Consider the following 25,438-nt stretch of genomic DNA (forward strand, 5'->3'; position numbering starts at 1 on the left):
AATTATGGTAATAAAAATAAAAAATTTGGTAATCCAATTCATCAAATATAATATAATGTTAGGGCATCATTCTATACAATGTAATTTATACATTTCCATTGATGATGAAATTTGGATGTTCTCTCAAGTATGTGGCAAAAATTCATTCAGGCCCAAAGTAGTGTGATGACCAAAAATACAATGAGGGCCAACCCAAAACAGAATCCAACTATTGCCGCGAAAGCTTGGATATTGTCGAATTAAGTCATTCAGAAAACATTATTAAAAAGTTAAAAAAATCAACCCGAAAAAAAGCTATTGTAAGTTACCTTCCCTTGTGATTGAAACTTAAACTTATTAGTAAACCAGGTAAATCCTCTGTCAACAAACGGCGCTAGTGCCAATGCTATGCATAAGAAGTAACTCCATTCTTTCAATTGGTTGTCATTGTACTAACCTCACAAATTGATGCATAATAGTTCAAAATTTTGGGCTTAGGACACAAAGCGCGTTGGACAGTTAACAATGTAAACGGGTTCAGGCAGCTCACCTGGCGGCTCTTAGAAGCTTAGTGACTTGACTACCAGCCCAAACCATTGCCAACAGTTTGAGAAATCTACATCACCCGTGAAGTTTTTTAATATCATATCAACAAGCCATAAGTGATAAAACTAAAAGGACTATGTTCTTACCTTTCTACAGCTGGACGATAACCCATCATTCCCGGTGCTGGAGCAACGGAAAACCTAACAAACACGGCGTTATTTAATAGATGTGCTATAATAATATACCGTAGCAGAATTTGAGCATATTGCTATTGTTCCATGATACGTTGTTTAGAATAAAATGTTATCAAATAATGGTGCTATAGCACGGAATTTGAATGAACCACTATTTTCTGCTAAATGCGATCGACAACATTGAACAAACATAATGAAATAATTAGACGACAAGACACCATAATTCCCTATCACACATTAAGCTGAACTATGTACTGTTTAGGGCCAAACAATTATGCGATTGCCTTCAAAGTATGAACTTGTTTGGTTTGACTTATTTGAACTTGACATACATAAGCATTTGTTAGAGACTGTTTGGAAAAGCTTATAGAAATAGCTTATAACATGTCCATGTGTTTTTTTCAGCTTATTTTAATAAGCTCTCCACGAAAGCTTAAATAAAAACAGTTTGACTTTATTTATCTTTTGTTGTAGAAATAACTTATACATAAGCACTTATATGATAAGCGCTTATGCTACCAAAAATTAATTATAAAGTGATTACAAACACAAGAAAACAAAAGGGCTAAAAACATGTAACCCTAAAAACAAAAAACATAAATTAACAGATAAATTGGAGAAAAAAAACAATTTTTATTGTTACCCGATAAAAGCAGGAAAAAAAGGCACATAAACATTTAAAAAGGACATAAGACAATACTTCTCCCTATGGTTGGAGGTATCAAACTTTGAGACATGTTCATTGAGCGAAAGTCTTTGTTGGCCCCTGGGATTGGATTTGAGCTTTATGTATGCATTTAAATCGTTTTGCCCCTTTTATTTTACTCAAATTTAAATGGAATATGCATTACCTTGTTTGTACACTCAACACGAAGAATTAGTAGTGAAAGATGAAGGTGAAGATGTATAAATTTAAAATGACATTATAAAAATCATTAAACCAAATGAAAAAGGATAAGGGACAAAGTTGATCATAGTTCAATTCTTACATCTTTTAGCGACCCACCTTCTTCGTCTTTGTTGATTTAGAAATTTAATTTTTTTTTTTTGAATTTTACATTTCATAAGTACCTCTTTAATATGTTGATATGTTTTAATTTAATTTGTTTGCGAATCATAGATGCTTCAGTTTCAATTAGCTTCCTGACTAGGTCACTAAAATTGAAAGGATGTGTTGGTGCCCAAGCTAGCTATTGCAATGAACTATTGTGAAATATAGAGATGTAATGCAAGATGAGGGAGTAAACAACAAATGATATAAATGAAAATTACAACAGTTTGTCTTTGAGAAACATAAATGAACAATAACTAGCATTATTAAGAACAAGGTGAAATCAAAGTATCAAGACAGACATTTAGGTAGTTTTTAAACCTAGTAACCTTAAAAGTATCATTCTTTGGATCATAAACAACCAACTTCGTTTTCCAATCCTCTCGAGTTTCGAGCAGCAGTCGATCATCCTAAAAAATATGCAATGCCTTGCACAAGACATAACACTTAGTAGGATGTTGCATGAATGAAACGGAGAACAATTTAGTCCAAGAGTCTTGAATTCCATATTCTTTCATGACCCAAATATGATGACCAGAAATTAAGCCCAAACAGTCCCTCAAGACAGCCAATGACAAGTAAAGCTGACTGATCTCTTCATGATCAGGAGGCAAAAGTTTCCGGTAAGACTCCTTTCCCAAATCAAAAGAAGCAATGAAGAGCGGACCTTGCTGACGCCGTTCAGTATAGGCAATCCAATTAAGTGTACCTCTCAAATGTGTTCCGGAATGCTCATCAAAGACATGTGTTCCGTTAGGAAAGTTCGGAATAATTTTCCAAAAATCGGTGCCCAAAGTATGAATTTTAACTGTAGTAACGGTAGGCAAGTTAGGTTCGGAGTAGTAAAGAACAACCACTTTGTAATTCCCAGAAACGCGATCATAGCCGAAGCCGTAGGTGTCACGAACCTTGTTAACAATTTCACAGCTAGTTTCAAAAGGAGGAGATTCCTTGAATTTTCTAATAGAAGGATTCCACAGAACAACAAAACCTTTCCGTTTAACGGCAATACAAAGGATGCCGTCACAGCAACCATAAACACTGTTCAAAGTAACGAGGGGTTCTTTGAATTTAGTGGACATATTGGTTAAAACAGAATCGAGTGGGTAAGAATTGTGAATCAACTCGCATGGTTTGTTTATGTATTTCGCGTAATGGAGACGGCGAGTGGTGGAGAGGCTGAGGTGCTTTCTGGTGAAACTGCGATCGGAGATTAGAGAGTTCCATGACTTGCACATGCATCGGAGCTGTACCAGAAGTTTCACAGGTAGCCTGCAGAAGATTTGAGCGACGAGTTCGATAGGAAGATAGGGAAGTGGTTCATTGTTGATTTCCTCTGTCACCAAATTAGGGTTTCTTCTTAAACGCGGTCGTTTTTGCCGCTTCTTTTCGGTACTGGTAGACATGGTTTATGAATTATGATTTACTTTACTCCCTCATCATCTCTATTTATAACTTTTTCTTTTTTTTCAGATTCCTTCGTTAATACGTAACAATCTTTGTTATTTAATAAATCTAAACTAAATCTAAAAATATATGTAACAATAGATCAAAAAGATTTTTTATTAAATAAACATGTTATCAGAAGTTATAATATTTGATTCATTTTTGGCAAATCTCAATATTAAATTGAATGAATATTGTTTATTCTATTAAATTATTTTGATGACATGGCATAGACTATTTTAAATATAAATTTTTTAATATTATTATTATTACAACTTAAAATTTGTCCTCTTATATTAATAAATAATATTTTATTTCGAATAAGTGTCGTGGCCCAGTGGATAATAAAGTGGGGTAAAAATATATATTGCTAAATGATGTAATTCGAATCTCATTTTTTTCAATTTTTTATTTCTGTTCTACTTTTTATTTTATTTTATTTTTTGTCACTTTTTAGAATTTAAATTTTATAGGTTAATTTTTATTATAGCATTAGGATAACTTTAGGTTTATTATTAGGCTATTATCTCTTACTTTTAGTATTTATTAATATTAACAAAAAGAAAATTAAAAACTTTAGGAACTAGTTTTAATATAATTTACTTTTATTATTAAGTGTCATTATTCAGTATTTAGATTAAATTTGAATTAGGTTTTAGATTTATATTTTCATGTTGTTAATTAATTTATGAAAAATCAAAGAAAAAAATTCAAAGAAAACATAGAGATTTACTTTTTCGGTTCAAATCCATCCAAATTTTTAAGGTCTTAATCAAATCTTTCCCGAAGAAAATCTAAATTGGAAAATTACAGTCTGTACAAATATTTCAAAATTACATCCAATCTCAATATTGCTTCAAATCTTCCGAACAAAATCAAATATGCAAAATCAATTGTTTCCATTCATTTGCCAGATACACGAGAATCAAAGTTCACACTGTAAATTAGTCCAAATACATAAACACAAACGTTGTTACAATTCGAATCTGATCACCATTCATTTGTCAGATACATGAGAATCAAAGTTCACACTGTAAATTAGGCCAAATACATAAACACAAAGGTTGTTACAATTCGAATCTGATCACCATTCTTTTTTTAATAAGCAATTTAGGCATAGCAGGATTTGAACATGAGCTTATCATATATGAATCTAATAAATAACTTAAAAAAGGAAAAAGTATTCAGAGTTTGGTTAGATTGTCAAACCTAATCATTTCAATTTAATACCTTTACTAATCACAAACAGGGTCGGCCCTGAGCCCGGGCAAGCAGGCCCACAGCCCCAGGACTTTAGAAAAATGGAGGCCTCAGGGAGCTGTAATTAAGAATTTATAATACTGGAATAATAAAATATTTTGCTTTTAGCGAAAGGGATGAACACTTGTTTACTTGTAGACAGATTTAATATTTTTTTTACAAGAACACTTAGATAATTATATCAAGTAATTGAATTTTCGTAGATAGATAATTATACCAAATAATTGAACCAATCAATTGTATGCAGCCGGAGTTTGTTCCAAGCGGTGGCCACCGTACTCCTCTGTCGGAGAGTCCTCGAGTTCCTATGGAGTTTCTGTCAAGTCCATGGAGAGCTTCACTCTTGAAGTCACAAAGACTATTGCTCCAGTTCATTCTCAACCACCTCTTTCATCATGCATGCCATCAAATGGTTCCATTCCTGAAGAAACAGTATCTACTCTATCTCTGAGGAGCTCTCAATTTTGTCTAAGAATCAGTTTTCCTTCGCTTCTTCTGCTACTTCACAACTTGTCCTTGAACGCATTATGTCACACTCTGCTAGAGGTGTTCACTCTTTACTAATACTATCAACAAACACATACATATCTCAACTATGAATATTGTCTTGATTCATGTTTGTTATATATGTAACAGGAAGTGTCACCGTTAACATCAGGTAGATTATCTCACAGCAGTGATCCTTTGAACGGTAACTGTTCATTAACAGGAACAAACAATCCACCAGTTTCTCATTCAGATGAATTCGACGATGTTGTTAAGGTATAAAACACATTATTGCTAAACTATGAGCAAAGTTAGTTAGTATTATATTATTAACATGTTGTTTGTGCTTATATCTGTTAATGTGTGTGCAGTTTTTCCGGCAAACAATTCCATTCATCCATTATTCAATGGTGGAAGAGCGAATGGGGCCATAGGCAATGACACAGCCACTTCAGGACCTAAAACTGTAGTGTTTTCATAAATGTTTTTTTAATTGGAAATAACAGTGTTTTGGACTATGATTTGCTTAACTTGGAAATGCCAACACTCCCTGTTGTTGGAATACTGATAAAAAATGGAATTGCGATTGTAATTAACACTGGCATCCAAGCATTTTTCCATGAGTAATGTGTCATACCCCAAAATTTGCCTTTCTCTGTTCATCTTCAATGGCTCAAGACTCAATGGTTAAACTCAAGTCACTCTCTCCTAATCAAAGGCTCAAACTAGGGTTTTTTAACTAAAAAGTTAAACCCAACTTTGACCGGTCATAACTCTCACATGGTTTGTTAGAAATTATCCAACCAAAGCTTATTCTCAAGGAAATTTCATTCTCTACAACTTTTATGTTGGGCCCAAGATCAAGAAATGCACCATTCGGGAGATATGGACAAAAAACATTACAGGTCCTCCAAAAAAATCAATAAGAAACACCTTTTGGGTCAAAGCTCATAACTCGAGCATGGAAGCTTCAATTGAGATGAAACCAAAAAGGTCATTTAGAGGACTCTTTGAGCTTTACATAAAGTTCTAGAATGCATTCATATGATTAAAATTGAAGGAGATACAAGGCTTAGAAGTTGGGCGATTTTCAAGATGTGCATGAAACCCTAAGTGTTCCAAACTTGGTTTTTTAACTAATGGGTCAAGAATTTGCATTTCAAACACATCCATGATATATATAAGAGCCTATAAAACTATTCTCATCCTTTTTGTATTTTATTTATATTTTATTTGAATTTTATTTCATATAAATGCAAAATAAATAAAATAAAATACAAGGTATATGAATTAAATCATGGGGCTTCCATTTTTAATCATCCAAGGGCCCAAATAACATCATAAGTAGGTCCAATTTTCGTTCATAGGGGAAAGGGAGGGTTTTAGCCAAATTAAAAGAAAAAAACTCATGCATATTCATGCAAAAGAGTTCCAAGGGAAAATTCAATAGTCCAAGCCCATTAGTAACCCTAAGAGACTCATATATATTGTAAAAAGAATTCAGAACCAGGGGGGCCAAAAAGGAGCAGCCAAAGACCCTAGGGTTAAGGATAAAAAATTGCAAGGAAGGGTGCTCCATCGAATCTCACAAACCAGCAAAGATAAATCAAAACCAAGGCTTTGGGGGTCGTGGGGGAGGACTGAGGAGTCGTTCTTATTCTTGATTGAAGCCTGCAAGTACCTGGAAAGAAAGCATACAAACTCCCCATTTGTTGGTAAACTTTCAGTCTCTGAATCTCTATGATCACTCATTGTTAATTAACCTGGTATGCAGGAACACGTTCAGGGCCTTCTATGGATCGTGTTTGACGTAATACACGCGAGGTGCAAGGCCAGAATCTCGAGCTACCATGATTAGGGTTTGGTAAGGTGTCGCATTCGGTTTCGTAGTTACGGCAATTATTAGACCAAAAGGACGTCATTTTCGTAATCAGGAGGAAAAAACACATCGATTTGGGCTCTCTCTCACTCTCGTTGACGTCGTTTTGGTAGGTTTTGAGTTTCGAAGGTTTTCCTGCAACTAAATCCGCAGGAAAATCCATGAGTATTTCCGCAGCTGGCGCGAGGAAGATGATGACTGGACCAAGGAGATTGATGGCGCACGCGTGGAGCTGTGTAATTCGTGGGTCAACCGAGTCTTGCCTCTCTCCTTCACTGATTGGCCCGTTGCACGCGTGGGACCCAGGCGGACTGAATCTTTGACTATTTCCAACTTGTCATGTTTTTAATATTTATTATCTAGCGTTTGGTTAATTAACAGATTAAAGGCGCAGCCCACTTGGCAAAACTAAGGTGTATGTAACCAAGGGGTTAGGGGGTTCGATCCTTGGCATCCTTGGGATTATTTTGGCATTTTATTTGAGTTGAGTTGTCATAATTGGCATTTTATTTGAGTTGAGTTGTCATAGGATCCAACGCGCATGCATTCACGTGGTCCACCGTACACCCTCAACTCTCTCACCACTGGATCTCCAATAATCCATATCTAACGCATGCAAGGCTGAAGATTTATCATGCACCCTCAAGGCTAATAACATAGGATTCAAGCCAGGTTTTATACAATTTTTATTTATTTATTTGCCTATTTTTTAACATAATTATTTGTATACAATTTAATTAACCTATTTTAAATTAGGATTAGGATAAAATTAGATTAGGAAAAATAAATTAGGATTAGGGTTAGGTTTATAATGTTTTTCCCGATTATTCGAGTATCTCGATTAATTTATTTAATTGGATTTAACCATTAAAATAACAATAAAAAAACCCTATTAAAATTACGACATTAGGGTTTGCCCGATCCCATTACCGTTTGGCAAAACATTAATCTTAATATTAATTTTCTCCCCGAACCGACTATACCCATTAGTCGCGGTAGGCGAGAAATAATTTTGATTAATTTAATTTATTTGATTAATAATTTAATTAATCCTTTATTTAATTCTCTCCTCGACCCGACTAAATCTATTAGTCGCATTAGACGAGAGATGAAAAATACTTAAAATTTAAAACACATTTAATTTGCTGCCCGCGACGATCAATCTATCGATCTGAGTAACCAGCAATGCCCATTAATCTGTTAGCTATACTGATCAAATCTATTGATCACCGCATCTAACAGTGACATATCAAATCAGGGTTGTACGCCCAAATCTAAAACATTCAAAACACCTCAAATCAAACTACGGATTTTTATCCTTTTCAATCAGGCAATTCAAAATGCCTTTCAAATCACAACTTCTAAAACTACGATAGGCCATTTAAAAAGCCTTCAAACCATTCAAATCAAATTATAAGGCGTACAAACCTGTGTCCGAACTACGTTGACTCTGATTCTCCATAAGGAGATACGTAGGCACTTGGATAACCAAGGCGAGTCTCCCCCCTCACAATTTCAATTCACTTTCAAATCTCAATTTTTGCCCTATTCAATTCCTTAGCTATTAACCTTAATTTTTAGCCATAAAACTTGACCCTTAGATTCAAAGCCAATAGGAAAGGGTTGAGGGTGCCTAACACCTTCCCTCAACCTGATTATAATAACTTACCCCGATCTCTAAACTGCGTAGGGTTTCCTATTCGCCCTTCAGAATAGGTGGCGACTCTAAGTCTTAATTTTTAGGGCAGGTTGCTACATAATGATATTTAGGAAATGAAATATCAACACCGGCTATCAATCGAACTTAGTGTTAGTTATATTATTGATGTGTGTAATTCGATTTTCTGTATTGTACAGGTAAAGGTCTTGTTCTAGCACTTGCAGAGAAAGGTGTATTTATCACAATTGTTGATTTCTCTGAAGAAAGAGGAAGACAACCCGCAACTGTTGTTGAGAAGATTAATTCCAAGTTTCGTCTTAAGTTACATCATCCATCTGTTATTTTTGTGAAATGCGATGTGACGAACTCGAGTAAGTGATTTATTGTGAATGTAGTCGCAAACAATTGCTAGTTTGTTATACTGATGTATTAACCAAGAGAGCTATCAACAGGTGATCTGGCTGCTGCATTTAAGAAACACATTTCGTCTTATGGAGGACTTGATATTTGTATTGTCAGTGTGGGGATTGAAAACCCTGTACCGTTTGACAAGGATGAAACGGATGGGACTCGTTCGTGGAGATGTATTCTTAATGTAAATTTTATGGCTGTTTTTGACACCACCCACTTTGCGGTAAGCTTGAAATGTGTCTTGGTTTTTGTTTTTCATGTCTTTTTAGTAAATCTTTTATTTGATGCTACCTAATTAAGTTGGTTCACATTCTTAATGTGGAAAATGTCCTGGTTTTCTTTCACATAATCGAATTTTAGATCACACAGTTAACCATCAGTCATTGATCGTGTTCATTTTAGTAGATTAAAAATTTGGAAGCTTTGAAAAGGCCTGCGGGAATCATGAATTTGGGTTATGCTTCTTGTCTTTATCCAATGTATCTTTACCCTATCTATAGTAGCTCTAAAGGTTTGTCATTTAACAATGAATTATGCATTTCCAGAAAACTTATACTAACTTACTAATACTATTGCTTTCTGGAGTATCCTCTACTCTTAGTATTATGTCATTTTTTGTTTTCCCAAAAGTTTACATGCTATAGCTTACTAAACTGTTTCTTCGCTTCACAGGCGGTGTTGTTATGTTTAGTGCAGTTTGTTGAAACTGAGATGGGCTTATAGGCCAGAACTTCCTCCAGTTTTGCATGGATTATAGTTTGTAGTTCCTTCAACCGAGAAGATAGGTGTTGTTGGAAGAGCTGGTGCAGGAAAGTCTAGCATGCTTAATGCGTTATTTAGGATTGTGGAAATTCAAAGTAGAAGAATCATTATCGATGGCTATGATATTTCTACATTTGGACTAGCAGACTTGAGAAGAGTTCTTACTATCATACCACAGTCACCCGTTCTTTTCTCCGGTATGAACTGTAACCATAAATTTTGTTCTATATTTAGTTAATCAAGTTTTCATTTAGTTGTGAATAAACATTTTCTGTTCTGAAAACCGTTATTCTATCTTTAGGAACCGTCTGTTTCAATCTTGATCCATTTAATGAACACAATGATGCTGACCTATGGGAAGCTTTGGAAAGGACACACTTGAAGGATGTGATAAGAAGAAACTCATTTGGTCTAGATGCTCAGGTACATAGATTATGGTACAAAGTTATCCATAGAGGTTTCTCATATTAATTGAAAGTATCAATCATATAATCGTCTTTATCATGTTTTAAAACATGCTCGTATTAGTTCGTTTTTCTTAGTGTTTCTGAATTTTTCGATGGAAAAGAAGAAATATGACAAGGTAATCTTTTTCACTAAATAAAGGTTTCTGAGGGAGGAGACAATTTCAGCGTTGGACAAAGGCAACTACTAAGTCTAGCTAGAGCATTGCTAAGAAGATCAAAGGTTCTCGTCCTTGATGAAGCTACTGCTGCTGTAGATGTTTGAACAGATGCTCTTATACAGAAAACTATCCGACAAGAATTTCATTCTCGCACGATGCTCATCATTGCACATAGATTGAACACAATTATCGACTGCAACCAGATTCTGCTGCTAGACGCTGGCAAGGTACATCCATATAGCACAAACTACAAATACTAAATTCCCGCGTTTTGCACGTATCACTGTGATCTAAAATCAATGTTGACAATTCATTTTCTTGTATGCTTCGCAGGTTCTTGAATACAGTTCACCCGAGGAACTCTTACAAAACGAAGAAACTGCATTCTACAGAATGGTTCAAAGTACAGGACCTGCAAATGCGGAGTATTTATGCAGCTTAGTATTCAAAAAGACACAGAACAATACAAGGATTTGGAAAACCATATGCGTCAATTAGCATCTACGAATTGGGCTGCTGCTACTCAGTTTGCAATATCTTCTACACTTTCTTCTTTACATCAACACCTTCAAAGTCCAAATAGTAAAGACAATGAAGATATCCTTAATAGAACAAAGGATGCAGTAGTTACAGTTCAGGAAGTTCTAGAAGGAAAGCACGACAAAACTATAGAAGATACATTGATTAAATATCATGTTCCATCAGATAGTTGGTGGTCTGCTCTATAAAGTCATTAAAGGTAATATAAATGTTTTATAATTCGAACCGGAGATGGAACAAGTGAGACATCTGAGTAATGGTTCAATTGGTTCAACCGTATTCAACTCTGGTTCGACCAAATTGCAATGTAATCAATGAATATTCCAATTTTGATCATATGTTCAATTATTCTTTCAGGTCTTGCTGTTTTGATCAAGTTGCCTTAGGATAACTTTTAACAATTAGAACCTGAATTTGAAGGGAGATCCTTTGACTAATGTAATGCATACATCTTGAAAATGAGATAGCAAGAGTTACATGCAATCAAATCTCAAAGGGATAGAGTTGCAATCACAAGTTTCTTCTGATTGTTCTTCTCTCTTTGTTATACTGAGATAGAATTGAGCAAGGTTTTAAGAAAGTGATCAATCACACTTAAGTATTGTATATTCATTGAAGGAGCAATGTTACACATTTATATTAGTTGATATTTCAAGACTTAGCACTCATTAGTTACTTACCATTGAATAAACTACTTTACAATAGCCAAAACAAACTAACTATAATAACTAACATAACAGAAAATTTAAAATGCTAACTACTTCAGTAATTTCATGAAACTAGGGAATTTTCCAATAGTACATTAGTGTCAAAACCAATCATGAATACTACTTTGAATTAACATAAATCTGAAATTAAGTGGTTTCAACTCTTCTGATCAAACCGTGATCCCTTATACTAAATTCAACACCAATCAACACTGAACCGACTAGATAATTAAATTTATTTTATCTCAGTACACAGAAATTTAAGAAAATAAGTGAAGGGAGAAAACTTTAATGGAAAGATGAAATTTCCTTTATTTGAAACATTAGTAAAATGACAAAAATATAAATTGTGGTGGGCTTCACAAGGAATATGCTTTCGGCTTAAAAGACAAAATTGACCATAATATAGGAATATTATTTATAAAACATGACTATTATTTTGACACACTTTTATATATTTATGTTAAGAATAAAATAATTCATTCAATTACTCAATTATACACATAGCCAACACTTTACTCAATTATATATTTAGAGTTTTTTAGAATGTGAGGGGACTTTAATTTTTATAGTGTTTACATAAGTATTTATAGTCTTATATATTAAAAAAGTATGAATATTATTTTTATGTTTTTTTTAATGAGACAACTGTTTAAAAATTAAACTAATATTCATCGTTTTATTTTATTATATTTATAATAATAAAACTAATTTCATAGATAATAATAAATAAAAAGGCTTAAATGCACTTTTAGTCCCGATAAGTTAGCGAGTTTTTGATTTTCGTCCTTGTAAGTTTTTTTTTTTTGGTTTGAGTTCCTATATCTAACTTTTTGCTTAAGATTTAGTCCCTAAAGCCAAAATCCGCAAGAAAATATGTTGGTTACCTGCGGATTTTGATTTTAGGAACTAAAACGAACACGAAAGTGAAATATAAGGACTCAAAAAAAAAATTTACAAGGACGAAAAGTGCATTTAAGCCTAAATAAAATTAAAACTTTTTAAATAATAACTTATATTAGGAGAATATTTATATTTTTATTTAATTATATTCAATTTTTAAAAATACATGGATTCTATTCTCATTTAATAACTAGTAACAAATCCGTGCGTTCGCACGAATTTTGGTATGAGATGCGCATTTGTTTCAGATGTATATATTTTAATAGAAAAATATCCGGTACCTGTGAAAAAAATAATAATTGAATGTATAGAAAAATGTCTGGTGCCTGTGAAAAAAATAATAATTGAATGCATAGAAAAATTTTCGGTACTCGTGAAAAAATAATAATTGAATGTTTAGAAAAATGTCTTGTACCTGTAAAAAAAATAATAATTGAATGTCTAGAAAAAAGTCTGGTACCCGTGAAAAAATAATAATTGAATGTATAGAAAAATGTCTGATACCCGTGAAAAAATTATAATTGAATGTATAGAAAAATGTCGGGTACCTGGGAAAAAAATAATAATTGAATGTTTAGAAAAATGTCGGGTACCCGTGAAAAAATAATAATTGAATGTATAGAAAAAAGTCTGGTACCCGTGAAAAAAAATAATTAAATGTATAGAAAAATGTCTGGTACCCGTGGAAAAGAAATAATAATTGAATGTTATGAAAAATATTTGGTACTCATGAAAAAATAATAATTGAATGTTTAGAAAAATGTCTTTTACTCGTAAAATAATAATAATTGAATGTCTAGAAAAATGTCTGGTACCCGTGAAAAAATAATAATTGAATGTATAGAAAAATGTCTGGTACCCGTGAAAAATTATAATTGAATGTATAGAAAAATATGGATACCCGGGAAAAAATATTAATTGAATGTTTAGAAAAATGTCTGGTACCCGTGAAAAAATAATAATTGAATGTATAGAAAAAAGTCTGGTACCCGTGAAAAAATAATTATTGAATGTATAGAAAAATGTCTGATACCCGTGAAAAAAATAATAATTGAATGTTAAGAAAATATTTGGTACGCGTGAAAAAATAATAATTGAATGTTTAGAAAAATGTCTTGTACCCGTAAAAAAATAATAATTGAATGTCTAGAAAAATATCTGGTACCCGTGAAAAAATAATAATTGAATGTATAGAAAAATGTCTGGTACCCGTGAAAAAAATTATAATTGAATGTATAGAAAAATGTCGGGTACCCGGGAAAAAAATAATAATTGAATGTTTAGAAAAATGTCTGGTACCCGTGAAAAAATAATAATTGAATGTCTAGAAAAAAGTCTGGTACCCATGAGAAAATAATAATTGAATATATAGAAAAATGTCTGTTACCCGTGAAAAAAATGATAATTGAATGTTATGAAAAATGTTTGGTACCCGTGAAAAAATTATAATTGAATATATAGAAAAATGTCTGGTACCTGTGAAAAAATAATAATTGAATGTTTAGAAAAATGTATGGTACCAGTGAAAAAAATAATTGAATGTATAGAAAAATGTCGGGTACCCGGGAAAAAAAAATAATTATTTAATGTTTAGAAAAATGTCAGGTACCTGTGAAAAAATAATAATTGAATATATAGAAAAATGTCCGGCACCCGTGAAAAAATAATAATTGAATGTTTAGCAAAATGTCTGGAACCAGTGAAAAAATAATAATCTAAATATATAGAAAAATGTCCGCCACCCGTGAAAAAAATAAATTAAATTTATAGAAATGTGTATGGTACCCGTAAAAATATTTAGATCAATAAGATTTTTTTGATATAAAATACAATTTTATTATGAAATATGTGAATAATAGAAGTTAAAAAAATGTAATAAAAAATAAAAGAAAACAAATATTAGAAGCAAATAGAAACTAAATATTTGTCTTTTCTAGACAGAAGATTTTTAATAATTTAAATTATAGTTGTCTTTTCAAAAAATGTATAAAAAATTCATTTGCAAAGTATGCAACATTTAAAAAAGTTGAAGAGGAGTAGAATAGAAAAATGGATTAGGAAAATGTGGAAGATGGAGAACATATACACGTGGAAGCATACACTATAGTGCCCCTGTCTTTCTAGCACTGACACCTCTGAAAAAAGATACGTTTGTCAGTATCTGACATCGAGACATGTGATAACGTTTAAATGTAGGATTGAAACCGAGTTAAATTGCCATGTCCAGAACATCGAGCAGCAAACATGTTGGTTTTACCGCTACGAAAGATATATTTGTTTCAGCTATTCGCTTCGCTATGTTTATTGAGGAACCATGTTTCCCATTTGGCGACGAGTTAAGAATCTCTGCTCAAGAACAAGTTGACTACATGCTAGGAGAAGACAAAGATATTACAATTGTTATGGCTGACGATGAAGTAAAATTTGTAGAAAGAATCGGTGTTTACAATAGGAAAATGTTAACTAGTGCCCTCAGGTCAATGGTTAAGACTTTTAAAATAGTAAATTTATCTCGGTAATCTGCGTATTTAATGCCTTGAAAATTGGAATATTAAATTTTTTATAAAATGTTTTCTATTTTAGGAATGCTTAACCATTGCCCTCAGGGCACTGGTTAGCAAGACCCTTTACAATATCATTCACTCGTTCGAAAAGACTTGTCGCCGATGCTGTTGAATCCTTCTGTTGAGTGTGAAACAACGGCGGATAACACGATAATGAGGAGAGTATCCGATCTTGAATGGTTGTGTAATGTACTACCAAAGATGGATTTGATGAAATCTTCTGTTACTAATTGGATCACAATTTCTAGTAAAATTTTGGCAATCATTGAAGGCGAAAAGCTTGATCATGTCATGTGGGATTTGAAAGTAAAGGTGATTGAACTAACATGCAAGGTTTTTGAAGCAGTTAGTTATGGAAGTGTGATTGTTCCAGCTCCGAGTCGGGTGCAATTGCTGAAAACGTGGTTTCCGTATGTTCAGAAAATGAAGTCGTTGCTTGATTCGAAAGTCGTTGCAGAGACTGATTTTCGTTACGTAATGGATGAAGATCTGTGTCAGGCGATTTATGGTGCGATTGTGTCGTTGGTATTTATGTTACCTTTCGAACGGTCAAGCAGATATTTTGGCCGATTGGATAGGAAGTAGGGAAGTTGGATATCCGGACTTGTATGAAGCTTTTGAGGTTTGGTCTTATAGAAGCAAATCTGCCAAGAGGAGATTAGTGGAAGGTTTACATGAAAAAACTGATGCCGCTATCAGCAGTTGAGTTTGAAAAAACTATACCAAAAAAATGTCATTTTGAATGCATTTTGTTGTATTTTAGTGTTGTAGGGTTAAATAGTCATTGATTCAACGGATAATTTATATTGTTGTACTGGAAAATGTATACCAGATTCATATGCACAACCGTGAAATTCAGGATTTAAATTTGGCGTTGATGTCCAAACAAACAATATCGGTTTTTATCAGTTAAATTAGGATTTTCTGACATTTTATATGTATGTTTTACTAAGCATTTCCGGTAAGAACTCCTATAGTACATAAACTTAATGTGTTTGTGAGAGAGAGAATCGAAGAGTTGTTAGAGAAATGGTTCTTTGCAGTCAAAAGTGTTGGCTAAAGTTATTTTGAAATTTGATTATATTACAAATGTCATTTTACATTCCCTCAAACGACAAATGGATGATAGTAATTACGAAATAATGAACAATCTATCAAACGACTATTGTGTTAAACTCCCATAGAAAATTCTACCGCAACATATCAAATATTGGAAATACAAATAGGTCGGATTATTAATGTGTTAAGAGACATCAAATGATGATGTTAGAATTAACACATTAATACATAACAACATTCTACAAAGAATGTCAAAATCACAATCTATTGGAACATCATGTATTGATCATAATAATATAATTATGGTAATAAAAATAAAAAATTTGGTAATCCAATTCATCAAATACAATATAATGTCAGGGCATCATTTCCAGAATTTTGTATACAATGTAGTATGAAGATGAAATTTATACATTTCCATTGATGATGAAATTTGGATGTTCTCTCAAGTATGTGGCAAAATTTCATTCAGGTCCAAAGTAGTGTGATGACCAAAAATACAATGAAGGCAAATCCAAAACAGAATCCAACTATTTCCGCGAAAGCCTGGATATTGTTGAATTGTCATTCAAAAAAAATTATTAAAAAGTTAAAAAATCAACCCGAAAAAAGCTATTTTAAGTTACCTTCCCTTGTGATTGAAACTTAAACTTATTAGTAAACCAGGTCAATCCTCTGTCAACAAACGGGGCGCTAGTGCCAATGCTCTGCATAAGAAGTAACTCCATTCTTTCAATTGGTTGTCATTGTACTAACCTCACAAATTGATGCATAATAGTTCAAAATTTTAGGCTTTGGACACAAAGCGCGTTGGACAGTTAACAATGTAAACGGGTTCAGGCAGCACACCTGGCGGCTCTTAGAAGCTTAGTGACTTGACTACCGGCCCAAACCATCGGCAACAGTTTGAGAAATCTACATCACCGTGAAGTTTTTTAATATCATATCAACAAGCCATAAGTGATAAACTAAAAGGACTATGTTCTTACCTTTCTACAGCTGGACGATAACCCATCTTTCCGGGTGCTGGAGCAATGTAAAACCTAACAAACACGACATTATTTAATAGAAGTGCTATAATAATATACCGTAGCAGAATTTGAGCATATTGCTTTTGTTCCACGATACGTTGTTTAGAATAAAATGTTATCAAATAATGGTGCTATAGCACGAAATTTGAATGAACCACTATTTTCTGCTAAATGCGATTGACAACATTGAACAAATATAATGCATATTCCTAGGTTCGACTAATTTGGATTAACTTAGAAAGTGCCAAGAATAGTGAATAAGGCATGATATCAAATGGTGCATGAAGGATAGACAAAAAGCTCCATGCAACAAACTTAACAATTTACGAAGAAACCATAGAAAAAAATAGAGTAATGTTATTCTTATACCTAACACTTACACCAATACTTACAGTGTTTTTAAAAATAAAATAAAAATATTTATTTTTATTTTTAAAATTAAGGACGACACTGTTCATGTACGGACGTGCATTAACCAACTTCATTACTGCATTAATCAAGTTTTTACACTATATTAACCAAGTTTGGTGACTATTGTAAAGTACTGTTCATGAGTGTAAGAATAACATTACTCAAATTTGGTTAATACAGTGTAAAAACTTGATTAATGCAATAATGAAGTTGGTTAATGCACGTCCGTACATGCAACAAACTTAACAATTTATGAAGAAACCATAGAAAAAAATAGGAAGTTTCTAAATACGAATAATATAATTTCTTTATAAATTGTTGAGTTTGTTACTAAGAGGCACAAATGTTCACATACCACACAAAAAGAAACGTTGTGAGATAGTATGCCTTGTTTAAAAGTCCATAGGATAGGATTCTAGAAACTCCATATCTCTTCAGTTTTTTCATGATCGTGACATATTAAACAGATAATAGAAATGCATAAATGTACGAACATCATCATCAAATAAAACAATTATTTTAGTCTTCTAATGGAAATATACTATATGGCAAGTTTCGTATACTCATTGATTGATAGCGACTTTCCTTTCTTACGTTGTTTTCTTCAGAACCTAAAAATATCTTGCAATTGTCAAGTATGACACTTATATAACTTCAATGTAAGAGCTACACAACACCAAGGATCAATACAAACAAACCGTAAGTATAAATCGATATTATCGTAACAACCTTTTAGAAAGATTTGATGTTTTTGGTGTTATTTTCTTTGAACGTGATCAGATTCGAATTGTAACAACCTTTGTGTTTATGTATTTAGACTAATTTACAGTGTGAACTTTGATTCTCATGTATCTGGCAAATGAATGGAAAGAGTTGATTTTGAAGATTTGATTTTGTGTTGAGGATTTGAAGCAATATTGAGATTGGATGTAATTTTGTAATATTTCTACAAACTGTAATTTTCCAATTTAGATTTTCTTCTGGGAAGATTTGATTTGATTAAGACCTTAAAATTTTGGATGGATTTGAACCGAAAAAGTAAATCTCTATACTTTCTTTTATTTTTTTTCTTTTATTTTTCATAAATTAATTAACAACATGAAAATATAAATCTAAAACCTAATTCAAATTTAATCTAAAAACTGAATAATGACACTTAATAAAAAAAGTAAATTATATTAAAACTAGTTCCTAGAATTTTTAATTTCTTTTTGTTAATATTAATAAATACTAAAACTAAGAGATAATAGCCTAATAATAAACCTAAAGTTATCCTAATGCTATAATAAAAATTAACCTATAAAATTTAAATTCTAAAAAGTGACAAAAAATAAAATAAAATAAAAAGTAGAAGAGAAATAAAAAATTGAAAAAAATGAGATTCGAATTACATCATTTAGCAATATATATTTTTACCCCCACTTTATTATCCACTGGACCACGACACTTATTCGAAATAAAATATTATTTATAAATACAAGAGGACAAATTTTAAGTTGTAATAATAATAATATTAAAAAATTTACATTTAAAATAGTCTATGCCATGTCATCAAAATAATTTAAAAATACAAAATAATTTAATAGAATAAACAATATTCATTCAATTTAATATTGAGATTTGCCAATAATGAATCAAATATTATAACTTCTGATAACATGTTTATTTAAAAAAAAATCTTTTTGATCTATTGTTACATATATTTTTAGATTTAGTTTAGATTTATTAAATAACAAAGATTGTTACGTATTAACGAAGGAATCTGAAAAAAAAGAAAAAGTTATAAATAGAAATGATGAGGGAGTAAAGTAAATCATAATTTCATAAACACAAACCATGTCTACCAGTAACAAAAATAACAGGCAAAAACGACCGCGTATAAGAAGAAACCCTAATTTGGTGACAAAGGAAATCAACAATGATCCACTTCCCAATCTTCCTATCGATCTCGTCGCTCAAATCTTCTGCAGGCTACCCGTGAAACTTCTGGTACAGCTCCGATGCATGTGCAAGTCATGGAATTCTCTAATCTCCGATCGCAGTTTCACCAGAAAGCACCTCAGCCTCTCAACCACTCGCCGTCTCCATTACGCCAAATACATAAACAAACCATGCGAGTTGATTCACAATTCTTACCCACTCGATTCTGTTTTAACCAATATGTCCACTAAATTCAAAGAGCCTCTCGTTACTTTGAACAGTGTTTATGGTTGCTGTGACGGCATCCTTTGTATTGCCGTTAAACGTAAAGGTTTTGTTGTTCTGTGGAATCCTTTTATTAGAAAATTCAAGGAATCTCCTCCTTTTGAAACTAGCTGTGAAATTGTTAACAAGGTTTATGACACCTACGGCTTCGGCTATGATCGCGTTTCTGGGAATTACAAAGTGGTTGTTCTTTACTACTCCGAACCTAACTTGCCTACCGTTACTACAGTTAAAATTCATACTATGGGCACCGATTTTTGGAAAACCATTCCGAACTTTCCTAACGGAACACATGTGTTTGATGAGCAAACCGGAACACATTTGAGAGGTACACTTAATTGGATTGCCTATACTGAAATTCGTCAACAAGGTCCGCTCTTCATTGCTTCTTTCGATTTGGGAAGGGAGTCTTATCGGAAGCTTTTGCCTCCTGATCACGAAGAGATCAGTCAGCTTTACTTGTCATTGGCTGTCTTGAGGGACTGCTTGTGCTTAATTTCTGGTCATCATATTTGGATCATGAAGGAATATGGAATTCAAGACTCTTGGACCAAATTGTTCTCAGTTTCATACATGCAACATCCTACCAAGTGTTATGTCTTGAACAAGGCATTGTATATTTTTGAGGATGATCGACTGCTGCTCGAAACTCAAGAGGATTGGAAAACCAAGTTGGTTGTTTATGATCCAAAGAATGATACTTTTAAGGTTACTAGGTTTAAAAACTACCTAAATGTCTGTCTTGATACTTTGATTTCACCTTGTTCTTAATGCTAGTTATCGTTACCGGCTATTTCATGTATTATTTGTTCATTTATGTTTCTCAAAGACAAACTGTTGTTAATTTATGCTTATATGAAATAGAAATGTGGTCACTGACATACAAAAATTATTCAATTTTGCGTGTGTTTGGGTGTGACATTATGTTTGAATTGGTGAAATAGAACGCAAAGGAGCAGAATGAAACACTGTGGAAATGGAACAAAGACTAGGCTAGAAAGAATTATGATTTCATCATTTAAACAATTGTATTTTAATATCGATCATATGATTACTATAACTTTAATTGCTAGCCATTATTAAATCAAGTGATCAAACTTGAGTTATAATTTCACAATTTGCTAAATAGAATTTGAATTTAAATTATGATTAAAACAATTTTTAATCTAATTTACTTTTTCAAAAAGTCATTCTTGTAACCAGTAAACCTCCATAATTACATCTAAAAGAATAGTTTAGGTCAAAATATATGATTATATAATGTACCAATGATGATTTCTATGAAAAATATATGGCATCACATACTATATAAGATGGGTGTTTCCACTTTCCATCAAGGTTGCAACTCACTTAACAACACCTTCAACCAAATATATATTATAGAGCAAAGTAGATATTATCCAATCCCAAGGGCCAACAAAGACTTTCGCTCAATGAACATGTTTCAAAGTTTGATACCTCCAGCCATAGGGAGTAGTTGTCTTATGTCCTTTTTAAATGTACCACTATGTGCCTTTATTTCTACTTTTATCAGGTAACAAATCTATTTTATATATGAATAATTTCTATCTATGTTTCTCTATTTTTTTTTTTTTTTATGTTTATCCACTTTTTGATAATGTCAGAGGGCGATAAGTATACTCTCATGAAGAGTATACACCAATATTTTTCTTATTAGATATTTTTTTTTTTAAGTTACCTCTTTGAGATATACTTTGTCATCATAAAAAGATAGAGAATATTGATTTTATGTGTTTAACATGTATAATAGATTTTGATGATGACAAAAAATAAATAAAAGTAACCATGAGCATCATCAAAGAAACAAATTGAAGTTAATAAAAAATAAAGCTTGAAAAAGTTTTGATGTATAGAACAAAGAATGCCTAATTCTAAAGATCAACATCAAAAGAATCAAAGTCTATTGAAAACTCGTTTGATCATGTACTTTATTGTTTTTATATATTTATGATCAATAGAGTGCAAATTAAGTGTGCATATCTGTCAAGGTACTAAAGTAGTTGTGCACACACACAAAAGTAGTTTTACAAACTTCATCCATTTTGAAATGTTCTTTGAAAAACATTCTAGTTGTTATCTAATCGATTAGGAAATGTCCCGACCAATTAGGAAAGCGAAATATCATTATCTTATCGATTATAAATTGTATCTAATAGAGTAAGGAACAAGTAGACCACCTAATCAATTAGGCTATGAGTCAAGCTTAATTATTTCTTAATTATTTAGGTCTAATCAATTAGTGTCACATACTAGAGCCATGGATTATTTCAATTCTTGGCCATTTTTCTTCTCCTATATAAAAGAGTCTTTTTTCTAATAATGAAAATAAATTTTTATATTGTTCTTTCTCAACCACCCTCTTCTTAGAAAATAATTTATATGATTGTCACTATTTTAGTGCTGACAGAGCAAAAGGCTTAAAGTAAAAGTTAAACAATATTGTAGTTTGATCATGCTATAACTGTAAATCAATAGTTTTACTCTCTTATAATTTTGTAATTGATATAAATATTACAAGCTGAATGTGACTAAAATATAATGTAAAAGGTTATAGATTGATTCTGTGGTAAAAGCTCAAATTAATAGTGGAATTGTCAAGGGGAAACTCTTAGGAGATATGATTAGGTTGTGTGGTTTAAGGAAGAACTAATATAAATCTTGATGTGCTCTTTCTAACTTTACTCTTTTATTTTATCGCAATTTAACTTTCACGCTTAAATCTATGCTTCATCTAATTTCTTAAATTATTGACTAAGTAAAAACCAATCCTTTGTAAAAAAAAATTGAATGGCCAAATATCACAATCCACCCGTCTTATTTGAAGTCATTTGGTCAATATTTGAGAGTGGGATATCATATTTTGATTCATGAAGACTAGATTGATCCATTTTCAACTCCATATATCATATGGAACATAATTATGCAGTTTAAAATTCTTGTGTTCATGTGGAAGTTGATTAACAATAGGATCCTAAGAAAAGATAATTTGGTAAGACGGAGAATAACTCACTAGCCTCGTTGGAGTGTACAAGTGTGTTGTGGAAAAAAGGATAACGTTCAACATTTATTCGGAGTGTGAATTTTACGGCAAGATTTGGACTTGTGTCTTTCACTTATAGGGAATTCTTTGTCTTTTTCTAAATATTATTCATGCCCTACAATTTCGCCTCTCCATTCTTTTCACAGAGAGACTCGTCATTGCTTTCAAGTCATTTGGTTGTCGACTGTTTTGGTTATTATGAAAGAAGAAAATCAACAAACTTTTGACAATAAAGAATCAACACTTTCTTAATTTTAAAGAAAATCTTCACTTTTAATTTTCTTAATAATAAAATAAAATAATAAAAATATAAAAAAATTAAAAAACACATTTTTCTTATAATAATCTTATAAAAAAATAAAAAAGTAAATTAGGTTTATGAAATTTCTCTCTTCTCATCAATGTCTCTTCTTTGTGCTAAAATTGCACCCCACTTCAATTCCACATCCCTCTCTCACCATCATCATCAGGTATCCTTTTCTTCTTCAATACTCAATCTTTTCTCTCATTCCATCACAAATTTATCAAATTTTCCATTTTTTGGTCTCAAGTTTCATTTACAACGCTTGAATTGCTTCTCCCGAAAATGTGCTACCTTTTTCATGCACAATCGCTTGCCTGACCTGAACAATAATACCCATTTGAGGCTTTGCTCAAGTAACACCAATGGCAATGTAAGTAACTAATAATAAAAATTGTTTTTTTCTCCAATTTCTCTGTTAATTTCTGTTTTTTGTTTTTAGGGTTACATGTTTTTAGCCCTTTTGTTTTCTTGTGTTTGTAATCACTTTAAATCACTTTATAATTAATTTTTGGTAGCATAAGTACTTATCATATAAGTGCTTATGTATAAGTTATTTCTACAACAAAAGATAAAATTAAATCAAACTGTTTTTATTTAAGCTATCATGGAGAGCTTATTAAAATAAGCTGAAAAAACACATGTACATGTTATGTATGCTCATATTTTGTACTGATTGAATTACTGTTTTATTTCTCTTTGGTGTAAGGTCAGACGTACGAGCTATCAGATTCAAGCAGCCATGATGGTATGTGATTAAATTTCCATTTTGGTTAAATGTGCATAGAAAGGGAACTGTTAAATTATACCGAGATCGAAAATAACAATTGCGGAAGTTCATAATATCGATAATATCGATTTATACTTATGGTTGTTTGTATTGATCCTTGGTGTTGTCTAGCTCTTACATTGAAGTTATATAAGTATCATACTTGACAATTGCAAGATGTTTTTAGGTTCAGAAGAAAACAACGAGAGTAAGAAAGGAAAGTCGCTATCAATCAATGAGTATACGAAACTTGCCCTATAGTATATTTCCATTAGAAGACTAAAATAATTGTTTTATTTGATGATGATGTTTGTATTATTTGTTTAATATGTCAGGATCATGAAGAAACTGAAGAGATATGGGGTTTCTGGAATCCTATCCTATGGACTTTTAAACACGGCATACTATCTCACAACGTTTCTTTTTGTGTGGTTTGTGAACATTTGTGCCTCTTAGCAACAAACTCAACAGTATAGTATAATAGTACTTATATTTGAAATTTGATAACACGTGTTTGTTAGGTTTTACATTGCTCCGGCTCCTGGAAAGATGGGTTATCGTCCAGCTGTAGAAAGGTAAGAACACATTCCTTTTAGTTTTATCACTTATGACTTGTTGAAATGATCTTAAAAAACTTCACGGTGATGTAGATTTCTCAAACTGTTGGCGATGGTTTGGGCCGGTAGTCAAGTCACAAAGCTTCTAAGAGCCGCCGGGTGAGCTGCCTGAACCCGTTTACATTGTTAACTGTCCAACGCGCTTTGTGTCCTAAGCCCAAAATTTTGAACTATTATGCATCAATTTGTGAGGTTAGTACAATGACAACCAATTGAAAGAGTGGAGTTACTTCTTATGCAGAGCATTGGCACTAGCGCCGTTTGTTGACAGAGGATTGACCTGGTTTACTAATAAGTTTAAGTTTCAATCACAAGGGAAGGTAACTTACAATAGCTTTTTTTCGGGTTGATTTTTTACATTTTTTGTATAATTTTCTGAATTACTTAAATTGACAATATCCAGGCTTTCGCGGCAATAGTTGGATTCTGTTTTGGATTGGCCCTCATTGTATTTTTGGTCATCACACTACTTTGGGCCTGAATGCAATTTTGCTACTCGAGAGGACGTCCAAATGTATAAAACATGGTCTTGAATTTTGAGTTTGTTACATATGCTCAAATTCCGCCTTCAGAATCAGTGCACTGTTATAAAGAAGAATGATATGGAGTGGCTGTATGCTTTCATACATGGGATTTTCTCCAAATGTAAACTTTGGAAGTGTTCTTCGAACCTGAACACCTTATCAGTATACTCCACTTGTAGACTTTGAAATGAAATCACATAATTTCACATTTTTCTTGTATGTTAACAGCAAAGTCGACCTTAGAGTTATCAGAAACTTCTTTGTTATTGTCATAATATACCAACTTCGAATTTCCAACCTTGATTACATCTCCAATAGATTTTTCAACAACACTCGAATAAGTTATTTATGTTATGTTGTTACCTTTCTATTTGATAATGACATCCATGAGCTTACTATAACTCAAAGTTTCGGCAAACCTTTTTTGAGTACGTCTAACCGTTTAAT

At 32.2% G+C, this 25,438-nt stretch overlaps 4 protein-coding genes and 2 pseudogenes across 6 annotated transcripts; 4 read left to right on the plus strand and 2 right to left on the minus strand.

Moving 5' to 3' along the window:
* Positions 1–146: 146 nt before the first annotated feature.
* On the minus strand, positions 147–18,102 carry LOC131657395 (uncharacterized). Its single transcript, XM_058926806.1, has 5 exons — positions 17,870–18,102; positions 17,062–17,115; positions 16,920–16,987; positions 284–385; positions 147–223 (listed from the first exon to the last, which is right to left on the minus strand). Exons 1-5 carry the CDS (start codon positions 17,959–17,961, stop codon positions 147–149), a joined length of 393 nt encoding a protein of 130 aa, XP_058782789.1. The 5' UTR covers positions 17,962–18,102.
* Positions 1,775–3,178, minus strand: LOC131657393 (F-box/kelch-repeat protein At3g23880-like). The gene has a single exon (XM_058926805.1). It carries the CDS (start codon positions 3,174–3,176, stop codon positions 2,181–2,183), a length of 996 nt encoding a protein of 331 aa, XP_058782788.1. The 5' UTR covers positions 3,177–3,178; the 3' UTR covers positions 1,775–2,180.
* LOC131593616 (ABC transporter C family member 2-like) lies at positions 9,106–11,027 on the plus strand (annotated as a pseudogene).
* On the plus strand, positions 14,661–15,869 carry LOC131657394 (BTB/POZ domain-containing protein At3g05675-like; annotated as a pseudogene).
* A 1,246-nt stretch (positions 18,103–19,348) lies between the features above and the next one.
* LOC131657396 (F-box/kelch-repeat protein At3g23880-like) lies at positions 19,349–20,811 on the plus strand. Its single transcript, XM_058926807.1, has one exon. It carries the CDS (start codon positions 19,351–19,353, stop codon positions 20,488–20,490), a length of 1,140 nt encoding a protein of 379 aa, XP_058782790.1. The 5' UTR covers positions 19,349–19,350; the 3' UTR covers positions 20,491–20,811.
* Positions 20,812–23,115: 2,304 nt separating this feature from the next.
* On the plus strand, positions 23,116–25,290 carry LOC131593571 (uncharacterized). 3 transcript variants are annotated; one of them, XM_058866137.1, is made up of 9 exons: positions 23,116–23,250; positions 23,332–23,458; positions 23,791–23,829; positions 24,038–24,089; positions 24,186–24,281; positions 24,372–24,425; positions 24,501–24,566; positions 24,709–24,787; positions 24,871–25,290. In XM_058866137.1, exons 1-9 carry the CDS (start codon positions 23,182–23,184, stop codon positions 24,946–24,948), a joined length of 660 nt encoding a protein of 219 aa, XP_058722120.1. In that variant the 5' UTR covers positions 23,116–23,181; the 3' UTR covers positions 24,949–25,290. The 3 variants fall into 3 exon arrangements, with proteins under 3 accessions (XP_058722120.1, XP_058722121.1, XP_058722119.1); XM_058866138.1 differs by having other exon boundaries at positions 23,117–23,250; positions 23,332–23,454; positions 23,796–23,829; XM_058866136.1 differs by having other exon boundaries at positions 23,177–23,458.
* Positions 25,291–25,438: the final 148 nt, after the last annotated feature.

The sequence above is a fragment of the Vicia villosa genome, linkage group LG3, assembly GCF_029867415.1.
Source record: "Vicia villosa cultivar HV-30 ecotype Madison, WI linkage group LG3, Vvil1.0, whole genome shotgun sequence".
In the NCBI taxonomy this organism is placed as follows: domain Eukaryota; kingdom Viridiplantae; phylum Streptophyta; class Magnoliopsida; order Fabales; family Fabaceae; genus Vicia; species Vicia villosa.